Here is a 26,929-nt window from a genome sequence, read left to right on the forward strand (position 1 = left end):
AACTCCAGCCAATCAGGCCACAGCTCCCACCAGAATGCTCTCCCCAGAGACCCAGGCTCTCAGATTTTGAGGCACCGGAGTGTACCTGAGTATACATATATATATATATCCATAGCCTGAGTGAGACTCTGAGGGGAGGTGGGTGGGTGCATGTGAATCTATGAAAGACACCAATACTGGAGGACCACAGATTGCAGGTAAGTAACTATTGTTCTTCTCCAGTATTAGGGGTTTCTTTCATAGATTCACATGCCTGAATCAGAGTAGTTAGCAGTAATACAATACATCGCTCTTGGACGCCAAGCTACACACTTTTCATGCATGAACATAATGTAATGCAATAACATATTAAAAGCGTCAAAAGAGCAAGAGGAGATGGGAGAGATCATCAGAGGCTCACCTTATTGAAAAAGATTACGCAGGACTGCTCTTCCCACCGAGGCATCGGTATCACTTGAAGAATCCAGACAGTAATGCCTCGTGAATGTGTGCCTGCTGGACCATGTTGCAGCTCTGCAGATCTGCAGGAGAGGCACACCAGCAAACAAAGCAGTTGAAGAAGAGACTGCTCTCGTAGAATGAGCTCTAGGTAAGGTCTGTAAGGGTTTACCTGCTTGTTGATGGCAGAGCCCTATCGTTGATGAGACCCACCTAGCGATAGTCTGTTTTGTCACTGCACAGCCTTGTCTCAGTCTGCCATGCGCTACAAATAGCTGATCCGTCTTCCTGATGGCAGCTGTCCTTGAAAGATAAAACTTAAGACATCTCTTGATATCTAATGAGTGTAAAGTTCGCTCAGCTGGCGACTGCGGATTCGGAAAAAATGTCTCAAGTATCACTGGCTCATTCAAATGAAAATCCAATGGTACCTTGGGCATGTACTTCGGGTTGGTGCGCAGTATCACAGAGTCATTCGTGAATTGCAAGAAAGGTGGTTTAGACGTGAACGCCTGCATGTCACTAACCCTTCTGGCTGATGTTAACGCCAGCAGTAATGCGACTTTCCAAGTGATGAACTTCAGATCAACTTTATGGATCGGCTCAAAGGGATGGCGCATGAGCTGAGCTAGTACTATATTCAAATGCCAGGATGGAGGTGGCCGACGTATTGGTGGAAACATACGAAATAAACCCTTAAAGAATTGCTGGATTATTCTTGAGGAATATAGAGAATTTGTACCATCCTGACGGTATCGGGATATAGCCGCTAGAAACACTTTAAGTGTTGAGTGCGCCAAACCTGATTTAGCCAACTGCAAAAAGAAGGGTAAGATCTTTTCCGGTTCAGCATACATGGGATGTAAATTCATAGTTTGGCACCAAGCACAAAAACGCTTCCATTTAAGCTTGTAAGTTTTGTTTGTTGAAGGCGCTCTAGCATTGGCTAGGACTTCTTGACAGTCTTGCGGAATGTTTAAATGTGCAAACTCATGGTGTTGAGGAGCCAAGCCGATAATTTCAGAGAATGAGGGTCCGGATGATATACCCTGCCTTCTTGAATTGTCAGAAGATTTGGAATTTGAGGCAGTTGGACTGGTTCGCGTTCTGAGAGAAGAAGCTGTGTGAACCAATATTGTCGTGGCCACCGTGGAGCAATCAAAATTATTCGACATGGTTGTCTTCTCATTTTCTTGATGACCTTGGGAATTAATGGAATTGGCGGGAAGGCGTAGGCGAATATCCACTGCCAATTCATTGACAGAGCATCCCCGCAAGATTCTCTGTGGGGAATCCAGCTCGCAAACTGTGCACATTTCTTGTTCCGATATGTTGCGAATAGATCTACATCGGGGTGACCCCATCTCTGGAAGATCCGATCCAGCGCTGGTTGATGCAGTTCCCACTCGTGAGTGCTGCTCTTGGATCTGCTCAGGGAATCTGCTAGCACATTGGCTACTCCTGGAACATGCACCGCTGACAAGTTGATGTTGTGATCCAGAGCCCAATTCCAGATCTCTTGAGCCTGCTGGGAAAACAGGGCTGATCTTGTGCACCCCTGCTTGTTCAGGTAATGCATGCTCGTTGTGTTGTCTGTTCGAATCAACACTGTCGAGTCTTCCAGTATCGCTTGAAAAGATTTCATGGCGAGGAAAATGGCCCTTAATTCCAATAAATTGATGTGCCATTTCTTTTGCTGTCTGTCCCATTTGCCACTGATCGTCATCCCTTGAAGGTGAGCGCCCCAACCTTCTAGCGAGGCATCCGTGGTTACGATGAATCTGGGGACTTCTGCGAGGAAAGCACAGCCCACCTGCAGGTTGTGTTCCTGACTCCACCACAGGATTGTATTCTTCATTCGAGGCGTTAAGGTGATGATATTCTCGAAGGAACCTGATACCTGCATCCATTGGTGACTGAGTTCCTCTTGCAAGGGTCTCATTCTCAGACGACAGTTTGGAGTGAGAGGGATGCACGATGAGATCATCCCCAGGAAAGATTTGAATTTTCGAACAGAAATGCACTCTTTTCTGAGGAGTGCAGTCGCCATCTTTTGAATCTTCTCCTGTCTTTCGCTTGAAATGAAGGACTGAGCGAGCTTGGAATCCAGCGTTGCTCCTAGGAAAGACTTCCTTTGGGATGCTACCAGATCTGATTTCTCAAAGTTCACTGAGAAACCCAGGCTTTGGAGTAGGCAAAGGCATTTCTGGACAGGTTTGCTTGTTGTGGCGTAGGAATTGGCCTTGATAAGGCAGTCGTCCAGATATGGGTATATCTGAATACCCTGTAATCGTAAGTGGGCCGCTACAGGTGCCAACATCTTTGTGAATACCCTCGGGCTGAACGTAGTCCAAAAGGAAGCACCTTGAATTGGAAATCCCTGCCAGCCACTCTGAACCTTAGGAACTTCCTGTGCCTGGGGAAAATGGGTACATGGAAGTAAGCATCCTGAAGGTCTAGTGTTGCCATGTGGTCCCCTTCTGTCAGAAACTGGAGGATCTCTTGGAGTGTCAACATTCTGAACGTTAATTTTTTGGTGTATTTGTTGAGGGCACGCAAATCGAGGATGGGGCGCCATTCCCGCGATTTTTTGCGTATCAAGAAAAAACGAGAGTAAAAACCTTTTCATCTCTGATGTTGAGGTACTCTCTCGATTGCCCCCTTTCGAATCATTGTATTGATTTGGATGAACAGCTCTTTGAGATGTGCTGGGGGCGGTCCTTTTGGGGGTGAATTTGGAGGGGTTTTTACAAATTCCAATATGTGGCCCTTGGAAACCACATCCAGGACCCATCTGTCTGTGGTAATTTTTGACCATTTTGAGCAATGTAGGGATATTCTTCCTCCAATTTGTTTCTGGCTGGGACAAAGTGGTGGCAGGATGTGTTACTCACTTTTTGCTAGTGTTGTCTCTGCCCCGATATGTTGTTTTCCCACGGGGCTGTGAATAATTATTTCTTCTTTGGCCATAAGGTTGATGCTTATATGGCTGGTACCTCTGGTTATTTTGGTTGTTCGTATATGAACATTGTTGGTAATATCCTCCTCTATTTGTGAAGTTACCTCTTCCTCTAGCACCACAAAAGGAAGATTTCCGGTACTGCAGAGTACCCAACGATCGTGCAGTTTCTGTATCTTTCTTGATGGCTTGCAAAGCCTCATCCACATGCGAGCCGAATAGGTACTCGCCATCATAAGCCATATTCAGCACCTTGGCTTGCACCTCCTGCCTAAAGGATGTAGATTTCAACCATCCCTCTCTTCTAAGGACTGCAGCTCCTGCCAACTGCCTGAATCCTGTAGCTGCTACGTCCACTGCAGCATCAATGATCTCCGACGAAGCACACTCCCCTTCCTGCAGAATTTTTGTGGCTTCGGTCCGGTCCAGTTCAGGCAGTTTTTGAATGTAAGGCGATATGTCTGACCACATCTGCCTATCATACCTGCCGAGAATTGCCGGCGAATTAGCAGCCCTAACTGTGGTCGCTGCAATAGTCGATACCTTTTTCCCAATGGTATCGAGTCGCCTTCCATCTCTGTCCGTAGGAGTGGAGATCTGAGATGACTGGTTCTTTGCTCTCTTTTGAGCTGCTTGCGCAATAACTGACTCCGTCTTGGCCTGGCCGATCAGGCAAGCAAGTGAAGAAGTTGGTGCCCTGTACTTTTTATCCACTCGCGGTAAAACCGCAGGTAAAGAATTTGGTGTGGCCATGATCTTTAGACCTTCTTTCCAAATAAAGTCTATAATAGGAATAGACCAACTTTGCCTCTGCGACAAACTCTTAAAGTCGTACAGGAAACATTCGTCCTGTTTAGCCTCCATGGTAATGAGAAATCTCATAGTTGCTTTGTCCATAATCCTATGGAAATTTGCAATATCCACCGGTGGTGACTCAGCTTTTGGTTGTTCATCTGGAGAAGGTGTGTCAGCTTGATAATCTTCATACTCCGACGAGTCCGTTTTATCCAATTCACCTTCTTCATGAGTTTCCTCATCAGTATTCTCACCCTCCGTTTGGTGGTAGGACACCGGTGTTGATGGTCGGGCATGCTCCGTTTCTTCTGTCATTGTAGCCATTGGAGTCGGGGTTACTCGAGGCCGTGGAGAAGTGATTTGTGATTCGCCTGACTCTGAAGGCGGAAAACGGCGATAATAATCGCTCAACATATACTGCAAATTTTGGAAAAGTTCCATTGACATTTGCATCCCTGGTGTTGGTTCAGTCTCCAACCTAGGCGGTTGTATCACTTGCTCCTCTTCATCCTGATCCTTTATTTGTATAAGCAAATCAGATGGGCTCTCCGCTGCCTGAAATAACTCATCACCAGATTCATCTTCCTCAGAATCCAAGAGCCTGTCTGGCATCTTTAGTGGCGACATAGATGCAGACTGTGATGAACGCTTTTGTAATAGTGCCGCAGTGGTGGCTGGAGATGGCAGCAGTATCACATTGCTCCTTGCTGACCAAACTTGAAGATCTGTGCAAGATGACAGCTTTGGTGTTGTTGGATTCTCTTGTGCCATTGTTAATTCTGTTTCTTGTGGCTTTGTCTTCGTCGTCGACGATGTACTCGTCGACGATAATTGCTCCGTCGACGACTGTGGCTGTTTAGTCTTCATCGACGAGATGGACTTAGTCGTCGACGAGGGGACCGTCGACGGGACCACTTTCTTAGTCGACGGGGCCGTCGACGGGACCATTTTCTTCGTCGACGAGGCCGTCGACGTTGACTTAGTCGACGGGGCCGTCGACGAGGTCTTCTTCGTCGACGATGGGATCGTCGACGGCAGCTTCATCGATGATGAGGTCGTCGACGGCAAGGTCTTCTTCGTCGACGGTAAGGCTGTTGTCGACGGCAAGCTTGTCGTCGACGCTCGTATTAGCTTCGTCGACGGAGGCTCGTCGACGAGAGGTGTGACTATTTTCGTCGACGAGATGGGACGAACCTGGACATGCACATAAGTTGGAGAGGACGCTGAGGACATCACCATAGAAGGTTTTGGTGAGGAAAAAGTCATAGTAGAAGTCACTGCCGTGGCTGCCTGACAGGAAAACGGCAGAGTAGTTGCTGCCTTGGTCACAGGCCTCTGAGGTGACACTAGAGACGCAGTCTTTTTTGATTCTGTTGGCCTCACAGATTTCTCAGAGGATTTTTTCAATTTTGAGGTAGAAGGCTCACCAGCGTCTTCAGTGAGCTGGGCCTGTCTTGCCACCTTAGCCTTAGGAGTAGTCACCTTACTCTCAGCCATCCTCTTTCTAGATCCCATAGAAGACCCTGAGGCCAAACTTCCTACCTCAGAGAGTGGGTTATCCTTATCTTTAATCTGCTGTATCCACAGCAGCAGGCGACCCTCTCTGTCCCTGAGGGTCTTTGGAGGAAAGGTGCGACAAATCTTGCACTCCTTAGCCTGATGATCAGGGTACAAGCAGTAGATGCAGAGAGTATGCGGATCCTCCTTAAACAGCCTTGCTTTTCCGCAGGATTCACAGGCCCTGAATAGGGACTTTGATTTAGACATGTTTAGAAAGTGAAATCTTTCAGAAGTAGAGAAAAAACTGAGCAGAGCTCAGAGAGACTCCCTATCACACGACGTGCGGTAAAAAATCTGAGAGCCTGGGTCTCTGGGGAGAGCATTCTGGTGGGAGCTGTGGCCTGATTGGCTGCAGTTTGGTCTATACATAATGACTTGGATAGTCACTAATGTGGAAGTTTTTTCCACTGTAGCTGGGGCTACTTTACTTCCTGGTTGGGTATAACTGTTATTTGCTAGGTACAAATGGCATATTACTGCTTTTTTATATACCGTGGGACTCCCACTCCGACGACGGGGAATGATTCAGGCATGTGAATCTATGAAAGACACCCCTAATACTGGAGAATCACAGTTCATATTTTCACCTTTCCTGAGCCATGCTAAGTATGGTTGAATACGGTTGAGTGAAGGATGATAGCCAAATCGAAAGTCCATACAATTTTGTTTTTAATAAGTGAGCATCGGGAACAAAAGAGGCATTGTTAGATTTTTAATGTTTTTTTAACAGTTAAACGATATCCATGCGTGTAGTCGTTTCAACAACATCACTGTCTCGTATGACAAAGCTGCCTCAACACACTGTGTAATTTTTTTACATTTTGTTTTAGTCTGAGAACATGATTGGCATGTTCCAGAGAGAGACTGACTCAAGTGAAAGGAGGGATGTTTCCAAGTATGAACACGCAGGCACCTTTTGAGAATCATTTTTTTTATTTCAAACCATATTACTTTATTAAGCCATTTATTTGTTGTTGATGTTAGTTTACGATAGTATCAGAAATGACAACCTTGGTGTGGTATTACCCCCAAACTTTTGCCATCACTCCTGTTTTTCTGAATTCGTTTTTGTTGGCATTAGAACCACTGCCAACCGTTGCTAAAGTGCTTGTGCTCTCTCCCTAAAACATGGTAACATATGCTTATACCTAACTGGCACATTTAATTTTCCTCTAAACCCCTAGTAAAAGATATATGTTCTAGCAGCCTGTAGTGCAGTCTTTAAATTGCCATTTCGACCTGGTGAAAAACACTTTGCCAGGCCTACACCTTACTTTTTATTACACATAAGTGACACCTAAGGTCAGGCCTGAAGGCTCATATGGCAGGACGCATTGTATTTAAAAAGTAAGACGTGCTCTTTCACTGACCTAACTCTACCATTGATAACAGTGTGTTACAACCTTGCTACATTTAGTATGTGATAACTTTGGATTGGAGCGGATAGAGATACACTCTTTACACTCATGTGAATTCGAATTTAAAACCCTCTTTAACCCCTTAACTGCTCATGCTTACTCGCCACATTGCAGAGTCCCTTTTGACTATTTAAGGTACCCTGAGCTTAGTCTCTCATAACTTGTTTTCCACATAAGGTATTAATACCAACTGTGCGCTCTTTTTTCCCCCATCATCATGGGACTTATAAAGGTACCCGGTGTTTGTGAAAGTCCCTGGAAGGGACCTAGAAAATAGCCAGAAAATAAGGAGGGACAAGTGCTTCACAAAAAGTGTCCTAAAATGGCATCAAGAAAAGGTTTGCTTTGCTAAAGTCACCATCCTTCCATTTTTCAGGTACATGCAGAGCTGTAGGGGAAAACAACTTGTTTGTGTTTCCATGTGTCTCCTGATAAAATCTGTAAATCAACTACAGTTTAATGTAGGTAGCTGTGGATTTATGGGGAACTCCCGCAGACTTACGTCCAAAACATGTTTGAAGCCATACTACAAAGAGGAAGCCAGGAATCATTCAAATTGAAAAGAACACAGAGTCCTCCAAAGACAGAAAGAGGACCACCGCAGACATCGACTCTAGTTCACTTTCATGAGGAAAAAGATGTCATCATGACTGGAGCCAGAGAAAGTGGCCCCATCTCGATCAATGGGGTATCGATTCAATTATTTCAAGGCTACTCTTAGCACATTGACAACGTGTAGATCCTTCAGATCAGTCACAAAACGTCTATAAACAATGGCATTAAATGTAGATGAGGACATTAATTTCAGTGTATATTCAAGTGAGATAGTAAACAGCGCGCCTTAGCCTTTGTTAAGGAAGTGTGCAATTCGTGGGACTACGGGAGAAGTCCATCTCAAACATCGGCAGATGCACTGGACATGAGAAAAGACAAGGGAGGCTTGGAGAACAGCAACCAGCAAACAAAAGGGGTCTAAACAGGAGAGAGACCATTGTGGCAGGCAAACCGAGTGTGCTTTTTTTACTGGCTGATCATGGAGGAGAATGGGACGGCTCACCAATTACTATGGCAACCGCGGATGCCCCAAATGTAGGATAAGAGAAATTCCTAGTCCCAACGATAAACAAGATCACTCAAAACAGACAGCCCAGTTACTTTTGGGGGTGATTTAAACTGAATGATGCACTCTACACAGGACAGATCACTGGGCAGGGCAGGGCAGGGAAAACACCAGTTCTATCAGCTACTACCAAAACATTGGTCAATGATTTGGACTTAGTTGATTTTGGCGCCACAGACATCCACTTTCGGCGGATTACTCAGCAGCCCACCAAACCTATGCAGGCATCCACCACATCCAGATAGACCAAAGTTCAATGTAGAGAGTTCAAGTCAAAGAGTAGGTACCCAAACCTTATCGGTCCATGACCCGAACAAAACTCACTATCAAATGGCCATGGAAATATAGCAAGAGAAAAAGAGAAGCGCTGACCAGGCCTTTTAAAGGACAAAGGTATCCTCTATGAATCTGTGAAACAAATATCTCACGGTTAATAACACTGGAATACTTTGTGCCAAAATTGTGTAGGATGCACTAAAAGCAAGAGTAAGAGGTATTTATTTAGGAGACCATTCGCCTTCACTGTAAATGGAAAGTTTGTCTTGAACAATCTGGGATGACTTTCTTCTTCTCGAACAGACACAAACTCAATCCAAATAGGGAGGCAGCTTACTTTGGCGAGGGGTCAGCTGAGCTGCCTAGTGTACGATAAAGCCAAGTACATCCTGGTTAGAACAGGAGTCCACTTTCATAAATAGGCGAACAATGCAGGTGCCATTCTGGAAAATAAATTCAGTGCAGAACAAGCACTGAGATATATTCTAGGGAAATTAGGAGTACAGAGAAGGAGGTCCACACAACTGATGAGGGCAAACTTCAGGCTTTCCATGCACACTATCAGAGGCTGTACATATCCTCCCAGATAGAGACAGCAGCATTCAATCTCCCTTCCTACTATACCCACACTAAAGGTATAGCAACTACATGAACCCTTATCAGTTGCTGAAGTTCTCCCAGTAATTCAAAGCACGAAAGTGGGAAAGTCATTATTTTATAAGCAACTCACACCTCCGACGAGCCCTATCCTCATAGAGCTTTAGCAGCCTACATTAATTCCAGGGTTTTTCGCACCCTGTGGCCAAAATAAGGATTGCCTTGACAGCAAGGCCAGGTAAGGACCACAAATCAGGCTCATTGTAAAGCCGGATCTCCTTGTTGAATGTGAACGCTAAGGACTTCAACAAGATATTGGCAAACCACTTGGAAAGGGTATGCCGCTCCAGATGGGGAACATAGTTTACAACGCAGTGTTTACACCGCACTACCTTAACAACTCTGCCATTACAACGCAGGTCGTTACTACGACTTGCACTGGATGGCGCTGTTGGTTAAGGAATATTGTAATTTTATATTCCAACACCTCCCCTACTGTTACCTGGACTGGTGTTGGAATATAAAATTATAATATTCCACAATCCGCGCCCTCCAACGCAAGTCGTTGTAACGACTTGCGTTGTAATGGCAGCGTTGTCAAGTACCGCGATTTAAAAGATTGCGTTGTACTGATATACATCCCTCCAGATATATGCCGAACAGACCAGCTTTATCCCGACCAGATCAACTATCGACAATACTAAAAATAGATTTGACAAAGAAATACCATAAACTTCTTTCTTTCCTTTGCTGCTGTGAATATAATAAATAAATAATAATTTTAAAAAAGAAATACCATAAGGAAGTGGCATTGTTGGTGCTGGGCGCAGAGAGAGTTTGATGAAGGCAGCACTCTCTACACTGGGGATCAGCTACAGATTCAGAACCTAGTTTGATGTACTCCAAGGTTCACCCCTGTCCGAATTACGGGGTAACGGCAAAACATTCTTCTGCAAGGCGATCCAAAGGGATACAAGACAGTACTGCTGCTCTCTCTCCCCTATGATCTTCACAACAAAAGAGAAGAGCAGGAGCATATTAAAGGGTTTGACATCCGTCAAGCCAGATGGAAAGAGTCCGCCTTTGGGAAAGATATTTTACTGCTGCTTGGTGTCTCCAGAAAGTCCCCTTGATAATGAATTTACTTACTACATGAATGTCATTCAATGGCAGGTCACAAAATACATTTTGGGAAATCTGAAACTTTAAGGATGAGAATTTAAAGGATAAGAAACAATTCAGTTGGACATTTTAAGGGCTAAACTATTTAGGGATCTTCATATTTCTGACCTATATGAATGCATCAGAAGCCACTTGAAATTGAAGGAGACTAAAGCTGTCAAACTCTTGTGGTAGTAATCCCTGGGGAGAATCACTTCACTTAAAATGGCGGATCTAGCCAGGATATTACATATATTTCAGACCCAGACACTACTTCTCTATAGAAGTGACATCTCACAGGTACAAGTTATCCAGGATGTTTATATCTCGGATGAAAATCAGTCATAATTGCACAGACAAGTTTGCACAACACAACCTAGTAAAGTGGGCTAAGGTGTACCACATTGACAACATTATTATGAATCTGCTCAGTGGTATTATGTGACTGAGTATCCCCGTGAGGAAACGGACAAGATATGGTACTTCACAGACCACAATCCACCCTTACCGAGAGGTGCCTTTATACTGAAACAGCAACAGTATAGGAACTTGTATGCCTTCCCTATAACTAGAGTAACGTCAGAGAGTTGGGACTCCCTGGAGAGACGCACATACCTTTCTCCCATGACACCCGTTAGAGGGAACCTTGACTTCTCTGCGCAGTGGTAAGAGCTCACTTGCAGATATGGGAAACGTGTGGCTGTTTCAGACTTTGCAACCATTACTAATGAGATAATTCACCCATTTCATATTAGTGGTACTTATCACATCCCTAAGAAAGAAGGATTTCACTACCTGCAAATTATCCATTTGGTCACAGTCTCACAAAGGAGAGCGCTCCAAGGTAACGCTCAAGTTTAGAAAATTTCCTGCAAACTTTAATATCCATTCGACTTCTAGAATGTATGCAGTCCTTGATGCACGGCTGTCTCAACTGAGTATTTTTTACCACAGACAATGGGGGGGAAAGACCTTAATACTGAATTACACAAGCGGTGGGATGACATTCATACCAGTCATTTAACTTGGCACATCATGCGCAGGGGCATGAAACACTCTATAAGTTCCTGTATTGAGGGCACTACACCCCTACCGGCTATATACTGGAGATAATTATAACTTACTGAAGACAATGTGGTGGAACTGGGCACGATTCTCCAATAACATGGATATGCCCTAGGAACAAAGTAAGTTTTAAGTAGGAGCTGCAAGGTATATCTTTAAATTGAAAATAGAGCACGACAATTTTAGGGATATCCGTAGCAGAAACCTACCCACTAGCCAAGATCATGGGGACAAGGATCTCCCATTTATTACTCATGGTCAGGTGGATGATTTTAGGTCTTTCTGGAACTGCTTCAACACCAACCTTAGATCAATGGCTCCAGAGACTTTAGCAACTGTTTAGCCATGAAAAGATAACTTTTGACCTGATGGCTGAGGCCCATAAATTTACCAGAATATTGAAACCATTTTTTGAAACACATGAGTGAAGTAAACAGAGGCTTAACCTGTCCAAATTGATTTTGAGCATTGGGGCTTTTGGATAATGAGCGGTACCAGTTACTGACATGAGGAGGGGAGGTGCATGCAAGCCCAGCCATAGTAGTAGGCATCACTACATAGGTGGGGGAGTGTTACTGGGGGGGGGGGGGGGGCCCATCCATCTACGTATCTAGAGTCTCACAGACTGTCTTGGTGTAGCCCCCCTGCCTGTCAGTCTAGTTTGGAGTATGCAGCTGTGAGGCCCAGAAAGGTGACCGTGTAAGGCTGCTGCGTAATAAGCCTTAAATAAACAACACATAAATCACATTATATGGAAACCCTTACCCTGAAAAAGTATTGTATGCTTGAGTAGTTTATTCCCTTAACGTTAATGGCAGTAATATACTTCTCTCGTCTTCTTTCTCTTTTTCATTTTCAATATTTTATTTTTTCCTCTTTTCTGTTCCTTTCTTTTCCTCTCTTCCTTTTTCTCTCCTTCATTTTCAATTTCACCCTCTTATTTTCTTTATTTCAGCTCGTTTATTTTTCATTCCGTTGTTAATACTTGTATTCTATTTCTCACTTGCTCTTATACTTGCTTTTTTTGTTTTTATCTTTCCTTTTGCCTGTTGATTTGTCTCCATATCACTTTTGCTTCTTCTTTCCTTTCTCTTCTGATTGTTCTTTCTTTCCCCTTCTCTGCTTTGTTTCTTCTTTCCTTTTTTCTCACCCTTGTAATTTTTTCCATGTATGCTTCTTTTATTCCCTTTTACCTTTCATTTCTGTATTTTTTTTACTCCTCTTTTCTCCTTCCACTTTCTCCTTTTTTCCACTCCTTTCAACTACTTGATCTTCAATTTTTCTTCCTCTTTTGCCCTGCTCTACCGCTCCCATTCCTTTCTCCCTCTATTTCTTTGCCGTTCCTTTTCTTCTCCTTAGTTCCTTCTTTCTTTCTGGCCCTCACTGAACATCCACCTCAGAGGTCCACTAACCCCAATATTGCCACGACTAACTTCGATAACTGGATCTCCAGTACCCTCGATCAAGTCCTCCCTTTCACCCCCCTAAAATCAATAACAAGATCTAAGGTTGCCCCGTGGTACACACCCGCCCTTAGAACTATGAAGCAAACATGCCGCAAACTTGAGAGAGCTTGGAGGCAGGACCATTCTCAACAGAGGAAGGCCGACTACAGAGCCGCCATAAAGCTCTATAAAAAAGAAATTTATGCCACACAATCCCGCTTCTATGATGTGAAAATTAATATGGCTGCTAATGCACCCAAGGAAATTTTTAAAATAGCCAAATCTTTAATCTCCCCACCCCCTGAGCGTCCATCATAAGGTGACGCACAAACCCGGTGCAACAATCTTGCTACTTTTTTCTCCCAGAAAGTCCAGGCTATCTACTCCTCATTTACCACTGGTGATGGTAACACAGAACCCATCTCCCCTCCTGTTTCTGATCACCCCACCCCTTGTATGCTCAAAAAATTCCCACTCCTTGACCCCTCCTCATTAGATAGGCTGATCCCTAAGATCACCTCGGGATCTCCTAATGACCAAGCGCCCCCCCAGACTCATTAAGGTCATAGACGTTATTCGTCCGGTCATCTTAGATGTCCTTAATGCCTCCATTGCTTCCAAAACCGTTCCGCACCCATGGAAGTGTGCGATGGTTAAAGCTTTGTTGAAAAAGCCTACTTTGGACCAGAACAACTTGGCCAACTACCGCCCCATCTCCTTATTTCCATGGATGAGCAAACTACTTGAGAGGCACGTTAATAACATCTTAGTGGACTATTTAGAGTCCAATAGCCTGCTCCGTGCCTCTCAGACAGGGTTCCGCCCTCAGCACGGAACCAAAACCGCTATTTTGGTGGTGACGGAAGAAGCTAGAGCTGTGTTGGACCAGGGAGGTAAGGCTGCCATCATACTACTTGACCTCAGTGCCGCGTTCGACACGGTCAACCACTCTACACTATTACATCGGCTGAGTTGTCTGGGCGTGTCGGGCGCGGCCCTGGAATGGCTTACCTCCTTCCTGGATGATAGATTCTTCCAGGTGTTTGAGGGCGAGTCGGTCTCCCCTAAGCATCCTCTTAGTTGTGGGGTACCCCAGGGCTCCTCCCTGAGCCCCACTCTTTTTAACGCCTATATGGAGCCCCTAGAGAGGATAGTCCATCCCTTCGGTGTGCGTATTGTTATCTACGCAGATGACACCCAACTGGTGGTCTCCCTTGACCACTCAGCGGGATCATCTCCCACCTTAGGTCCCTGTCTAGAGGCTGTTGCCAGATGGATGCAATCCTCATACCTCAAGCTTAATGGGGAGAAAACAGATATTATGCTGTTGGGCAACCCCTCTCCATCTGCCCTTGCATCCATCTGGCCTCCATCTCTTGGCCCGCCTCCTCCTCCCAAACGCCAGATTAAGAGCCTGGGAATCTGGGTGGACAAAGCGCTTGATTTCTCAGCCCAAGCCACTAAAACCGCCTCCACTTACATCGGGATGATGAAAATGCTCCGTAAGGTGCTTCCCCTGCTCCCATTCCAGGCTAAGAGGGTCATGGTCCAGGCCCTGTTCCTCTCTCGCCTGGATTATGGGAATGCCCTTTATATGGGAGCCCCAGCAGCAGTGACCCATAGGCTTCAAGTCACACAAAACTGTGCTGCCCGTCTACTGTATAACATCCCCCGCTGGCAGTCAGCTAAGAAAGCTCTGAAAGAACTTCATTGGCTCCCAGTAGTGGCCAGAGTGCAGTTCAAGGCCATGTGCATTGTGCACAAATCTTTTCACCGCACTGGCCCGGCAATTCTGCACCCTATAGCTACACCCTATGCACCGTCCAGAGCATTACGCTCTAGTTCTCTACAACTTGTAACCGCCACCAAAATTAACAAAGCCCGTTAGGGTGGTCGTTCCTTTTCTCATACTGCGGCCAGGCTTTGGAAGTCCCTCCCCCTCTCCCTTCGAGAAATCAATAACCACATGTCCTTCAGAAAGGCTTTAAAAACGCACTTGTTTGCAAAAACGTGCTGATCTACCCTGAGTCCACCACTAGCATTCAGTCTAAAGCGCTGCGAGGCCTCCGGGTAGCTACGCGCTATATAAGTGCAATTTTCATTTCATTTCATTTCTTTCCTTTTTCACCTGCTTATATTACATTTTTTCTTCTTTCTCCTGCTTTACTTTTTTCATCCCCTTTTGTTTGTTCTTTAAAAATACTTAACTTCTTAAAGCAATCTCTTCAGTCATCACTTTGTGTTCCATCTTTGTCTCAGAGGTATACTTACGACTATTGGAGTGGCTGCAGTGACATATTTACTTTAAGAACGGTATGAAGTTGCATATACCTATTCTTATTATTGATGATTAAGGCATTGACAATTTCTGGCCATCAACCAATGGACCTTAAAGCAATTTGTCAGATAATCGAAGTCTTTTGGGCTTATCTCTGATAATGAGAGGAGTGCCATCCTGTGTATTGAATGATCGAGTATTCCTGGCATCTTGAATCTCACAAGTTTCATAAAAAAGTGAGAAGAAACTTAACGTTGTTGGACCTGTCCCTCACTGGAGGGCCACACTCGCACTTTTGTCTTTCCCCTTAACTTTTTGCTCAATTCGATTTTGATGGCCTTAAGAGTCAGTGCACTTTACCACTGATATCCAGTGCTAAATTGCTTGAGCTCTCTTTAAAACATTGTAGAATTGTCTTGAACCCAATTGGCCTATTTAATTTACTAAGACCTTAGTCAAGTGGTACTACATGTGCTGAGGGCATGTACATTAAATGCTACCAGTGGGCCTGCAACAAGGATTGTGCCGTCCACTTAGATAGCTCTTTAAACATGTCTCAGGCCTGCCATTGCAGCCTGTGTGTACAGTTTTAAACTGCCATGTCAACCTGTCAAAATAAACCTCTTGCCAGGACTACACCTTCCTTTTTAATACAGACAAGTCACCCCTGGGGTAGGCACTAAACAGCCCACAGGGCAAAGCGAAATGTATTTAGAAAGTAGAACATTTACTTTTAAGTTTTACATGCCATGATAGTGAAAAGCTCTTAAATTAGTTTTTTTCATTATTGCAAGACCTACCTCTCCCATAGGATAACATTTGGGTTACATTATTACATTTAAGAAGGATAACTTCCAAATGGCAATAGGCAGACAGATGGAGTTTGGTGTCTAACAAATTGTAATTAAAATACCTCATTAATGGTAAAGTCAGATTTTTAATAAAGTATTTGAAAATGCCACTATTAGAAAGTTGGCACTTTCTTGTCCTAACCATTTGGTGCCTGCAGCCTGATCCTGGGTCACATGACTAGGCATAGCTGGCAGTCGGTCTTTCTGCATTGGTCCTAGACAATGAGGCAAAGGGAAGACAGGTGCTAGCAGCATGAATCACTCTGAGTTAAAGAGGGGGAGGAGCGGTCACGTACCACAGTTGCACATTGCAAAGACTCTGCCTGAGCAGCCTCACAAACAGTTTGATACTGGTCTCTTGTGACCCTAGACAAGCTGTGGCCAGGAGAGGGAGGAAGGGGATGCCTGATACCTCAGGGGTGTAGAAACCTCTAGAAGCTTCCTCTACTGCAAATATGACATTAGGTATAAACACTGGACCTCAGACGCACACTCTTCAGTACACTACTGAACCGCTGGAAGACTATCAGGAAGGACTGCTGTGCTACTGAAAGGACTGCCTCTCTGCTGGACTGCAGCACTGAAAGAAGGATGCCCTCTTGCATGGGTGAAACAGACTAGGCCTGTAACCTGAACCCAAGTCCACCATAGTGACTTTCAGTGCTAGTCTCTTGTAACCTGCCAGTTCTCTGTGGATCCAGCAGAACTGACGTATCACCTCTGCTGCATGACGTACCCCAAGCAGAACACACGTATTGCCTCTGCTGTGAGGATTCTTCCAGGGCAAGGAATCAGCGTTAATCTTGCAGCCCGCTTTGTAACCACTGCGCAACACATCTCAGACAGATACAAAGTTATAACTGTTTAGATTTTAGTGACCATTATTAGAGAAGACTGAGTCAAACAACTGAGCAGCCCACGCATAAAATTAAATGAATCTATAGGCAGTCAGTATCTATCCTGCTTCGACAAAGATAACCACAAAATGCATTTCAGCATTATACGTAAAATAGACTGTGAATGGATTTAAATATATATTTTATGTATTTTGCTTAATGTATTTTCTTTTCTTACCTTTGTGGGCATTGGACCAGGTGAAGGACCCATTGGAGAAGTAAGTGGAGTTCTGATGACTGGGGCAGCTAGTGGAGTCTGAGCAGGAGTGCTTGGTTCGCTGCTGCTGATCTCCCCACATGATGCAGAGGCAGAACCGGAAGCTCCCGGAGTCCCACTTGAAGCTGCAGAACTAGGGGTACGGGTAGGCTACAATGCAAGAAACACAGTGGAAACGCATAATTATTTTCAAATGCTTGGAAGTCAAGAGCCGTTCATTCACTTGGCATGCATCACATCTGCGCCCCCCAAACGATTCTACAAAGAAAATGTAATGGGTAGACTTGACTTGGTACTGAGGAGCCCGGCTAGAGGAGGATGAAAAAAAAAATAATGGAGATTTCAATCATACATATATTTTTTATATATATAACAAGAGTGAAAATATACACTGTTTAGTACATGTAGATTTTTTTTGATGGTTGAAAATGACAATTAGAGAGATATAGACTGTTTAGGAGCAATAGTCACAATAAAAAAAGTATGCCTCCTGGTGAAGACCGTATAATCATGTGCACATCACGATAAATGAACGCAAAGCTCTAATGTGTTTGAGGAGGTTATTGGCACTAATAAAAAGCTCTCAGCACCTTCATTTTTGCCTGGAGAATGCCTCGAAAAAATTCATACATCTGATAATCTTCAGTTTTAAAACTGTAGGAAGATCAGGGAGTTTCTTTACAGTAATGACAATTTTTTCCCACGGGTCCAATCGAATTCTACCCTCATCAGATCACAAGACCACTTTGACTGCTATTGCTTGGGGAGACAGTCTGGAACATCACTGCTTGCAAAGATGCACAGAGATCACGTAATTCCAGAACAACTTATCGTTGACATTACAGAACAGCACTGGCTCAAATGACTCATGGTGCTAAAAAAAATTTCATCTAATGCAGAGGTTTGAGGCCATGGAATTCAAGGACTTTGGTGGGTTGAATGATAACTCTTATCTTAAGCCGAAGAGAAAAATCATCTGTTCAACGTTAAGAAGGTTTCTTAATTAAGGAAATTTTACGTGAAGCTACATATGCTATCAAAATGGCTTCAGGGTGTTGCACTGAAGAAGCATCCAATTTTGAAAGAGTCCCGAAGTAGTTGAGTTTGATATGCATGCTAAACCTGAAAGACTTTCCTCTGAAAAAGATGGGTTAAAATATTTCCACAGCACACGGTTATGAAAAACCATGTCCATAAAGTCTAGCCGGTTTACGGAAATCAGAACTACTCCTTCAGTAAATTTACTGTGCAGCCAAATAAGAAAAGAAAAACAAGAGTCTAAGAAATGTGTAAAGTCGATTAAAAAAAAAAAAGACAGCGAGTTTAACACTTTATACCACCAAAATTAAAAGCCATTTATTTTTGATAACCTCTTTTTGAGTCAAAAGATTAGACGAGGGCTTAGGTGAACAGCTACAAAATGGCAATAGAAAAACCAGGAACATGTACACGTGTGTGTAAATTAAGCGAGTTAGAAGAGTAAGTGGGATGTTAGATGAAAAATCAAAACATAGGAGTGAAGGATACAGAAGACACAAAAGGTTGGAAGTCAATTTAAAAAGAACGTAAACTAAGAATTATTAATTATAAAAAATTGAACAAATGTTCAATTGAAAACTTAAAGATGGTAAATGTGTAAAAGGGATCTTTCCACACCACCTGAGAAAGATCTTTTTGAAATGCTCAAAACAAAAACATTTCAAATTGATATTTTCGTTTCCCCGTTTTGATTTTAAAAAATCATCTGAAGTGTAAAAATCAGATTTCCAAGTTTGCATTAAATGTTCGGCGTCAGATAAGCAGTGGCCAGCACTTCATAATAACATCTCAGTTGAAGTCTGTTTTATGCTCAATCCACTTTCTTGCAAAAAACAATCTAGTTGATTATTGTTTCACAAGCTGCAAATGTCTGCAATCTACACCAACCATCTGCATTAGCTAGCCTGACACATAACCACGCCAACGAATAATATGATTTGTGTTGAAACAATAAGAGTATTAGAGAATTGCACAACACGGCCCATTTCCACCACTGTAGACTTTTTAGTTGTAGAGTTTTATATAGAGCACACTAGACCCGAAGGTATCAGAGCGCTTTACATGAGCACCATTTACATTGCAGACGGACACATTCATTTTTATTAGGTACGGGTAGATTAAGTGATTTACCCAGAATCACAGAATGTTGAGCGTTGTTGCCAAGACTCAAAACCGGTTAACCAGATCCGAGGTTGGCCGCCGTAGCAGTTAGGCCACATTCTCTCCTTTTAGTTTTTTTAAACTAAATATAGTTCAATACAATTGAAACAAATCCTATGAAGCTATATCTGCAATGCTAGGTTGGTTAGGAGTCTAATGAAAAAAATCAAAAAAGGACCAAGATATGAGCGTGCTGCTAAGGACAAAAGAAGGTTGATTGGTTGCTCTTACAACAAAGCAAGCAGGTTTGAATCTAATTTGCCATTAAGTTCTGGCTGCAAATAGAAATCAAGATCTCAAATCCACTTTAGAGAGATCTAGATTGTTGTGGAAATATTTATGCGGAAAGCTGATCACAGCTCCAACTAGCAGACATAAACATTAGCTTAAATACATAGAAAAGTGCTGAAAGCAACCCCAGCACTGGTACCTCAAAAATCCCCAACGCCTTGCTTCCTTAAGGAGACAATCCAATGCATGAAGCAAGCATAGATTCCCCAATTCTGAAGACACACAAAGCCAAACACAGTACCAGGCAGGTTGATCACAACTGTTTGCTACCAAGGGAAAATGCTGGATAGGCAGACAAAGAGCAAGACTATGTGTTGTGGGAAATAACCTTCATATAGCGCACATTTCAGGTCAACAAGAGACACTGAAACTTGAGCAGGATACATCTGAGAGAACAGCACAACCTAGGACAAAGGTTCTAATATTTCTTGACCACTAAGCAGCTTATCGCATCAGAAACCATGCTGTTTATTTAGAAGGACTGGATAAGAGAGCTAGCCACTGCCTTACAGCAGATATCATTACGCACCAAATTACAATTTCAGACGAGTACAGTTGAATCTTTTAATTGAAAAATCATGCATAAGGTGGCGTGAAGTTACCTGTCCCTTCCTCTTATTAAACTTGTTTTTATGCCTCTTTGCCCAATTATCTGACCATTTGGAGCTAGACATGTAGACTGTCAGTTGATTGAACACAGTTCTATTCATATCCAGATAAAAACAGGACACCGCCATAATGTAAGAAAGTGCCAGAAAACATCTATCACTTAATAAAGATAGGTTCCTCTGTCTGACCTGTACTAAGTTGAGCAGTTATGCTGGAAAGTAACCCACTTGAATTGGCATGCCACAAGGGACAAGCGCCACTCCAACTCAGAGTCTGAGTCCAGATATCTATGCTTCTCAACATTCAGTTACTACTATATACAAGCTAAATTGGGGCACTAACAAAATCTCAAGTCACAAATGGATTAATGGAGTGTGGTTCGTGCACATCAACCTTCCCAAAAAAATCAGGCAGTATGCGGAGTGTAAATCCATGTGGCAGACCAGTTCCAACTACAATATTTCTTAAGCTTCTCTAGAACCTCCAAGCTAGTTTTGTTGCCAAATTCTTTTAAGATTAAATAGAGGCAATAAATACTATTTTGTCCTTACTGCAGCTTTCAACATAAAACACACATCTTCTATTTCTTTGCTAAGATCTGTGTGATATTAACATAATATTTGCTAATTACTTGTAGACGAATATTCTGTTATTACCACTACCAAGCTGCACATCGACCTTTCAGAAATGTACACGGGTGAATTAGCCTACTGCAGTTCCGATCGCCGGGGTGTCTTTACTTGTTGAATGTTTGGACCCACAACATCTCAGTGCAGACTCTGCAGTTATCTACAATTGCCTTTGTCCTTTCCATAGGATCCCGCCCCACCAAATTAAATCACTGTGAGCATTAAACTGGCAGTGCTGAAGTAATTTGAGCTCCTTGATAAAAAGCCTTAGGCCACAGACTATGAAGAAGTGCACACACGATCAGTTAAAAAACAGTTATGAGTGTTGACAACAGGGACAATACAGAGGCTCCACATACACACAAACACCATTGGGTCATCAAGCATGAATGTTTACCACAGAGTGGTGACTTCTCACCTTTGTGCGCCTTACAGTTGTCTGGAGGGTAGCCGTTGTGGTCAGATAGCAGAGGAGGAAACAGTCACACAAAGAAAGACAGAAACAGAGCAGGAGCAGCAGAGACAGCAAAGAATGCAGCAAAAGAGATAAAAGACAGACAGAAAGGTTAGTGTACATGATGGCAATGCAACACGCGCAGCAGCCTGAGCTCTGGGGGTATCACCAACACCGGAATGCAACACGCGCAGCAGCCTGAGTTCTGGGGGCATCACCAATACCGGGTATACTTACTCCTTAAAACAAAAGATAGGATTTCTAAAAACCATGCTGGAGAACATTTGAGACTACGCATAACGGTCAAAGTAGTTGGTCTGCTATTTGATTTAGCTGAAATGATCACACGCTTCATGTCAAAGAATCCCTTCAAGGGGGTATAATGAGAGGCATTCACCAAGTGGTTTACATTATTGCACATTTTCTGTAAGGAAAACAAGCTTTCATATTTAACAATTTCTATCTCCACCACAGAATCTCAGTGGAACAAACACCAAAAAAGCAAAGGTACCAACTTCGAGAATTGACGTCATGATCGGCACTGTTAGGACTTAGAAGTGAAAAGATACATTATGGTCAACGGTACCAGGGTGCCATGGAATATGGCCAACTTAGCTAGTGTTCAAGACAACATACAAGTAGAATAAATGGCTCAAATGAATGTTTAATCACTGACAACTATGGAGGGGGGACAACAGTTCCTTCGAGCAATAATCCTGCACAGATGGCGAAGGAGTTATGGGAGAGGTGACTGGGACTAGGCCTGCAAAATTTAGGAGGTCCTTAACATAGAACAGTTAAGATACAAAACATTGTACACACTCTTACATTATGTAAGGTTCGGACTGAGGACAGCCAAATTAAATAGCAACAGAGCACAGAGGCTCCACTTCCTGACTGAGAAGTGGGGAAAGGCTTCTGCTGTTAACATGGCCATTAGAAATAAGGGAAATAGCATCATTACCTTATGTTTTTTTAAGTACCTTGTCAGAAATCTGATATAGTCCTTATGAGCACTTTGCGTAGTAGAATAAGTACACTGCATCATAATAGGTGATTGAACGAGTTAGAGAGGGGATTGTGCATACAGAATCAGTGTCACCCTCAAGACAGAAACTGGAAATTCAATCGGCAAAAAATTTACATGGGTAAAAGTAACCTTCTAGGTCATTGGTATGGTTCACATACGTCAAAGAGATTGACAATCGGAGGCCAGGGATTAATGGTTCTGGGAGAAATGGGTTTAAGGACCACTGAAGTGAGTGGGTCTCACTCAGTGCAAGCTCTGATATTAAGGCGAGGGGGTGATCACCACCAGTGTCTTCCTTTTAAGATGGGCCTCCTGCTGCCCAGACAGCATTAGAGGCTCTGGGTCGGTTGCATTTGAACACATACGTGCATGTGTGGCTACAATCTAGCTCAGCCACAACACTGTGTACAGGAAGCATGATGCAGAAGGGACCCTTCACGGATTGCTACTGACCTGGTGTAGGCTTTGTTATGTGAGTGGTTATGAATTGTATGAGCAGTTACATCTGTAGTGATTACTCAGAAGTGCGAGTGCTTCGCTGTATTAAACACTATGAACAAAATCTGCATCAAATTCGTTTTGACTAGCATGAAGTACTGGTCACATTGTCAAAGTGAACCTCGACTGCAGATCCAGTGCCCCATTTCTCATATTGCCCTCCTGCAAGTGCATGAGATTTGTCACATTTCTCGGAGACAGCTTCTAAGGGGATTCCAGCCCTTTGCTGCACCCTGCTAGACCGCGTTGAGCACTCGGCTGGCCAGCTGGAGGATCAATGGCCTTCCCCACTCATTCAGGCCATTCGACCTGCTGCTAGGAGTGGAGAGGGTGGGATGCACTCTTTATGTGCTAATTACTTTGCACACTGTACCTGATGTGGTAAGGCCCTCTCCCACAGAAGCTAAAGAGGACAGCAAGCCCTCTGGAGCCAAAAACAGGATGGACCCCCCTTTCAAGGTTTGGAGGGAAGGGACCAGGCAACGGTGGCCCTCCAGGGTGTGGTTTCAGGCACTCAGACTTCTTTCAACATTCGGGTGAACACCCATCCGTAATTTACACGGTCTGTCCGTAAATTAGGGTTAATATCCTTTGCCCGTGATCCATGTTTCAAAGGATGGCCTGTGTCCGTAATTTTAGCCTCCGACCTTTGAGATGCCTCAGCTGAGGCGGAGAGCGTCCTGTGCTGTGATCCCGAGGGGGGGCAGAGAGCTAAACTTGAAACAAACCTACTTGCCAGGGTGTCTGTTGCCTAAAAAAAGTGTAAGCGTGTGCGACTGACTAATCTGCAAACGTAAAGGCTGCTTGTTAGCTGAAGGAATCCCTGAAGTTTCCTGAACACAAAGATGATCCTGTTGTGTCACCAGCTCATCTGTAGAGAGTCCTTCTAATAGACAGTTATAAAACCTGTTTGCACCAGATACTGTCTGCGTTTTACTGAAATCTATAACTGGAAGAACTGTTCTTATCTTAAGCCTATTTGTACAATCCGTGGAGCCTATAGTATACGGTGTATAATGCAAATTTAAAATCACGATTTACACATTCACAGTACTTTGTCACTGACTGGGACATTTAAAAAAACATCCAAGACACTATTCCCCCTACACGAACCAGCGTTCAATGGTGTTGGTCTCTGGTTGCACAGACATCCGTAGTGAATGCATAAACCAACAGAGGATTTATAATGTATAATAAGTACATTATTTCTGTCTGGCCAGAAGATCTGTGATGAATCCGAGCTGGGCAGGAGTTGTGAACATGCTTCCTCAATCAGCATTAAATAAAGAAAAAAAGGCAATATTTCCATGCCTCAAAATGAAATTTACATTTTTAAAGCCTAGAACGGTGATTCATAAAAGAAAGCAAAATGGATCTTCTGTAAACGTGGCTATTTTTTTTCACGATCAACATTATACGCATAGCACATTAGTAATCAGTAATAGCTGCCAGATGTATGCAGGACCTGAATTGTCAGAGGTTGTGTGTGTGCTTGGAGCCTCATACTCAGAGGTGGACAGGGCTGTAATTACATCAGAAACTTGCACTCAGGGCAGGGCGGTGGCTATGGCAAAGTCAGTCATCTATCAGCCACAATTTTCCTTTATCAACTTGCCCACATTCGATTTCTGGTAGATTACTTTTACCTCTTGTTGCTTCTATTTTCTTAAAGATGAAATTTGAAGCAGAAGTCTTTCCATTCGCAGAAAGAGCAAAATGTGCATGTGTGTATGTGGTTAAATATACTACAAAGCTGCCACAAACGGAATTGTCTTTTAGCTCACCCAAGGCATCCTCGCTTGTGGGGCTACTGATTTACATCAGACTAAACGCCCCTTTTTAGATTTTTTATTTATTTAATCCCTGCTTGCCAACCTGAGCAAACTGATCCTACAAAAGTATTTTTCTTCACTGTGCCTCTTTGACCGTGATCGTAATATTTTAAATCACCCTTAAATCATTCAGTTGAGGATGCGCACTGTAAACAAAACTCTGTTATATATAGTTTCAGAGATCAAAGCTCAATCCGTAACAATAAAGGCTTTTCTAGGAGGCAGAGGAAAATTCGCTTGCCCTCGAGATATTGCAAAAAGTTCAGGGCAGAAAGGGTCTGGTTCACGAATTCTAAAAAAGCACTGGCAAAGCCAATAGGTCTGGCCAATGTGAAAGCCATGTTGTACATCAGTGTTGTTCAGCATGGATAAAAGTTAGTGGTGTGGGGGTGGGGGATATTAGGGTAGAGTGGAATGGGGTAGGTTGGGGAAAAGTGGGGGTAGATTGTATAGGGGTAGAGTGGGGTAGAATGAGGTAGACTGGATTGGCGTCGATTGTAGTGGAGTACAGTGGAATAGATTGTAGTAGAGTAGAGTGGGGCAGTTTGGAGTAGAGTGGGGTAGACTGGAGGAGTAGAGTGGGGTAGACTGGAGGAGTATAGTGGAATAGATTGGAGTGGGGTGGATTGGGGTGAAATGGGGTAAATTGAATTGTAGAGACTGAGGTGAATTTGGGGCTACTGGGGTGGAGTGGGGCAGATTAGGGGAATGGGGTGGAGTAGATTGGGGTAGATAGAGCGGGGTAGATTGAATTGAGTGGGGTAGCATAACATAATGGAGATAGCGGTTTTTGAAGGTAAAAATATGGTGATGGTCCCATTTCAACATACACAAAGGCTTAACAGTTTTAATAGTTGTTCCCAATTGGTAAGATATGGTAGAGCTATACTGTACTGCATGGTAAGTTGGTGTGTAGACATGCCGCAGTTTAAATTGTTTCAATCACACATGTTCCGAATGGACATTATTCGGACCATGTGTAGTTATTCAGTTCCATTGCTTGGAGGGCTGCTGCTTTGCCTTACCTAATCAAAATCAAGAGCTACCCCGAGCACCTTGTTTCTGGAGTGTCACAAATCCCTCCATTAACAAGGCAAATGTGGTATGGTGGGAGAAATGCAAGTTACTTCCAATGTCGGTTATCAATTGTTAAGTGTGCAAATACTGGCTGGTTTTCTAATCCTTAATGAAGGCAAGAGACGTGAATATTCATTATTTATAAAAACAAACCAAAGAACATAAACCTATTTAGATTTGTACTTCTGTCAACAAACCATTTTATAATGGAGAAACAACCTCATATGTGTTAGTAAAATTCCCCATCTGCCCTGAATTGGCCATCAAGAGAGGTGGTCACCCTATTCAACATATTACTTAATGTTGCAATTATGTAAAGTCCCAAAATGCTGTGCAGGAGGGTTGGGGTGGGGGGGAAGGAGGGGGAGGGAAGGGGTGGAGTGATGCTGTCTCCTTAGGAATGGACAGAGGTGCCTCCCTTCTAGAATATTTCATCCCCACGTAAAAGCTCCTGCAAGACGGAAAGACTTTTGCCAAAGAGAGGGGCACGAACCCCACAGGGGACATGTTCCGGAAAACCAAACTCCCAGACAAAAACAAAATCATAGAGGTAGAAAAGCTGAAACCCAACAGCCCTGAAGATTAGAGCTGACCACCAGGAGCAAAACATGAATATCCGTGAAATCGGTCCTACGGGGCCCAAGAAAAAAGCAGAGAAGACTGGTACATCCAGAGAACCGTGATAAGCCGAGGCATGAGTAGGGTCTCTCTCCCACCTTGTAAGATACTCCTGTGAGGCCAAAGTCCCAGGGGGTTACTGGAAGCCAGAAGAAGGGAATGTGGGAGGAGGCGGGAGTGGAGCATCCCCAGAAACATCCGTCATACAATTCAAATGGCAAACATGAGCTCCATGAAACCTCCTAGAGTCCCAAGGAGAGCCAGGACCCCAAGAGCTTTATCTTTTGGGCCCTTGGAGCTCTGGGGTCAAGCAGAAGCAGCCCATGAGGGGGTCCCATGGGCCGGTCATACAGCCTTAAGGACGCATCCATTACATATACAATTATGAAAAGGTTCAGAGACCATTCTTCTGACTTTTTTTTCTTATTAGTCAATATTCAATCTCTATTGGCCTTTTTCCAACACACGTTTTGTCATTTTTGGGAGTCTTGCTCTACGACTTTGTTCAGGAAAATAAATAAACACATTTTAAACAGCCCTATTTTACACAAGCCAAACATGTCTTTAGGGTGAAACAATCACCCTGTGACAAAATTTACATGCTCCTCATATAAAG

At 43.6% G+C, this 26,929-nt stretch overlaps 1 protein-coding gene across 11 annotated transcripts in view; it reads right to left on the reverse strand.

Moving 5' to 3' along the window:
* DCTN1 (dynactin subunit 1) overlaps positions 1-26,929 on the reverse strand; it is a 624,416-nt gene that overhangs the window by 255,074 nt on the left and 342,413 nt on the right. For 6 of the 11 annotated variants that reach the window (XM_086960179.1, XM_086960178.1, XM_086960175.1 and 3 more), the window contains exon 5: positions 17,038-17,226. In XM_086960179.1, the coding sequence (XP_086816305.1) occupies positions 17,038-17,226 (189 nt within the window). Of the gene's footprint in view, positions 1-17,037; positions 17,227-21,222; positions 21,244-26,929 lie in introns of all 11 variants that reach the window. The other 5 variants (XM_086960174.1, XM_086960172.1, XM_086960173.1 and 2 more) reach the window with 1 other exon arrangement.

This window comes from Lissotriton vulgaris, chromosome 3_1, assembly GCF_964263255.1.
Source record: "Lissotriton vulgaris chromosome 3_1, aLisVul1.2, whole genome shotgun sequence".
Classification (NCBI taxonomy): domain Eukaryota; kingdom Metazoa; phylum Chordata; class Amphibia; order Caudata; family Salamandridae; genus Lissotriton; species Lissotriton vulgaris.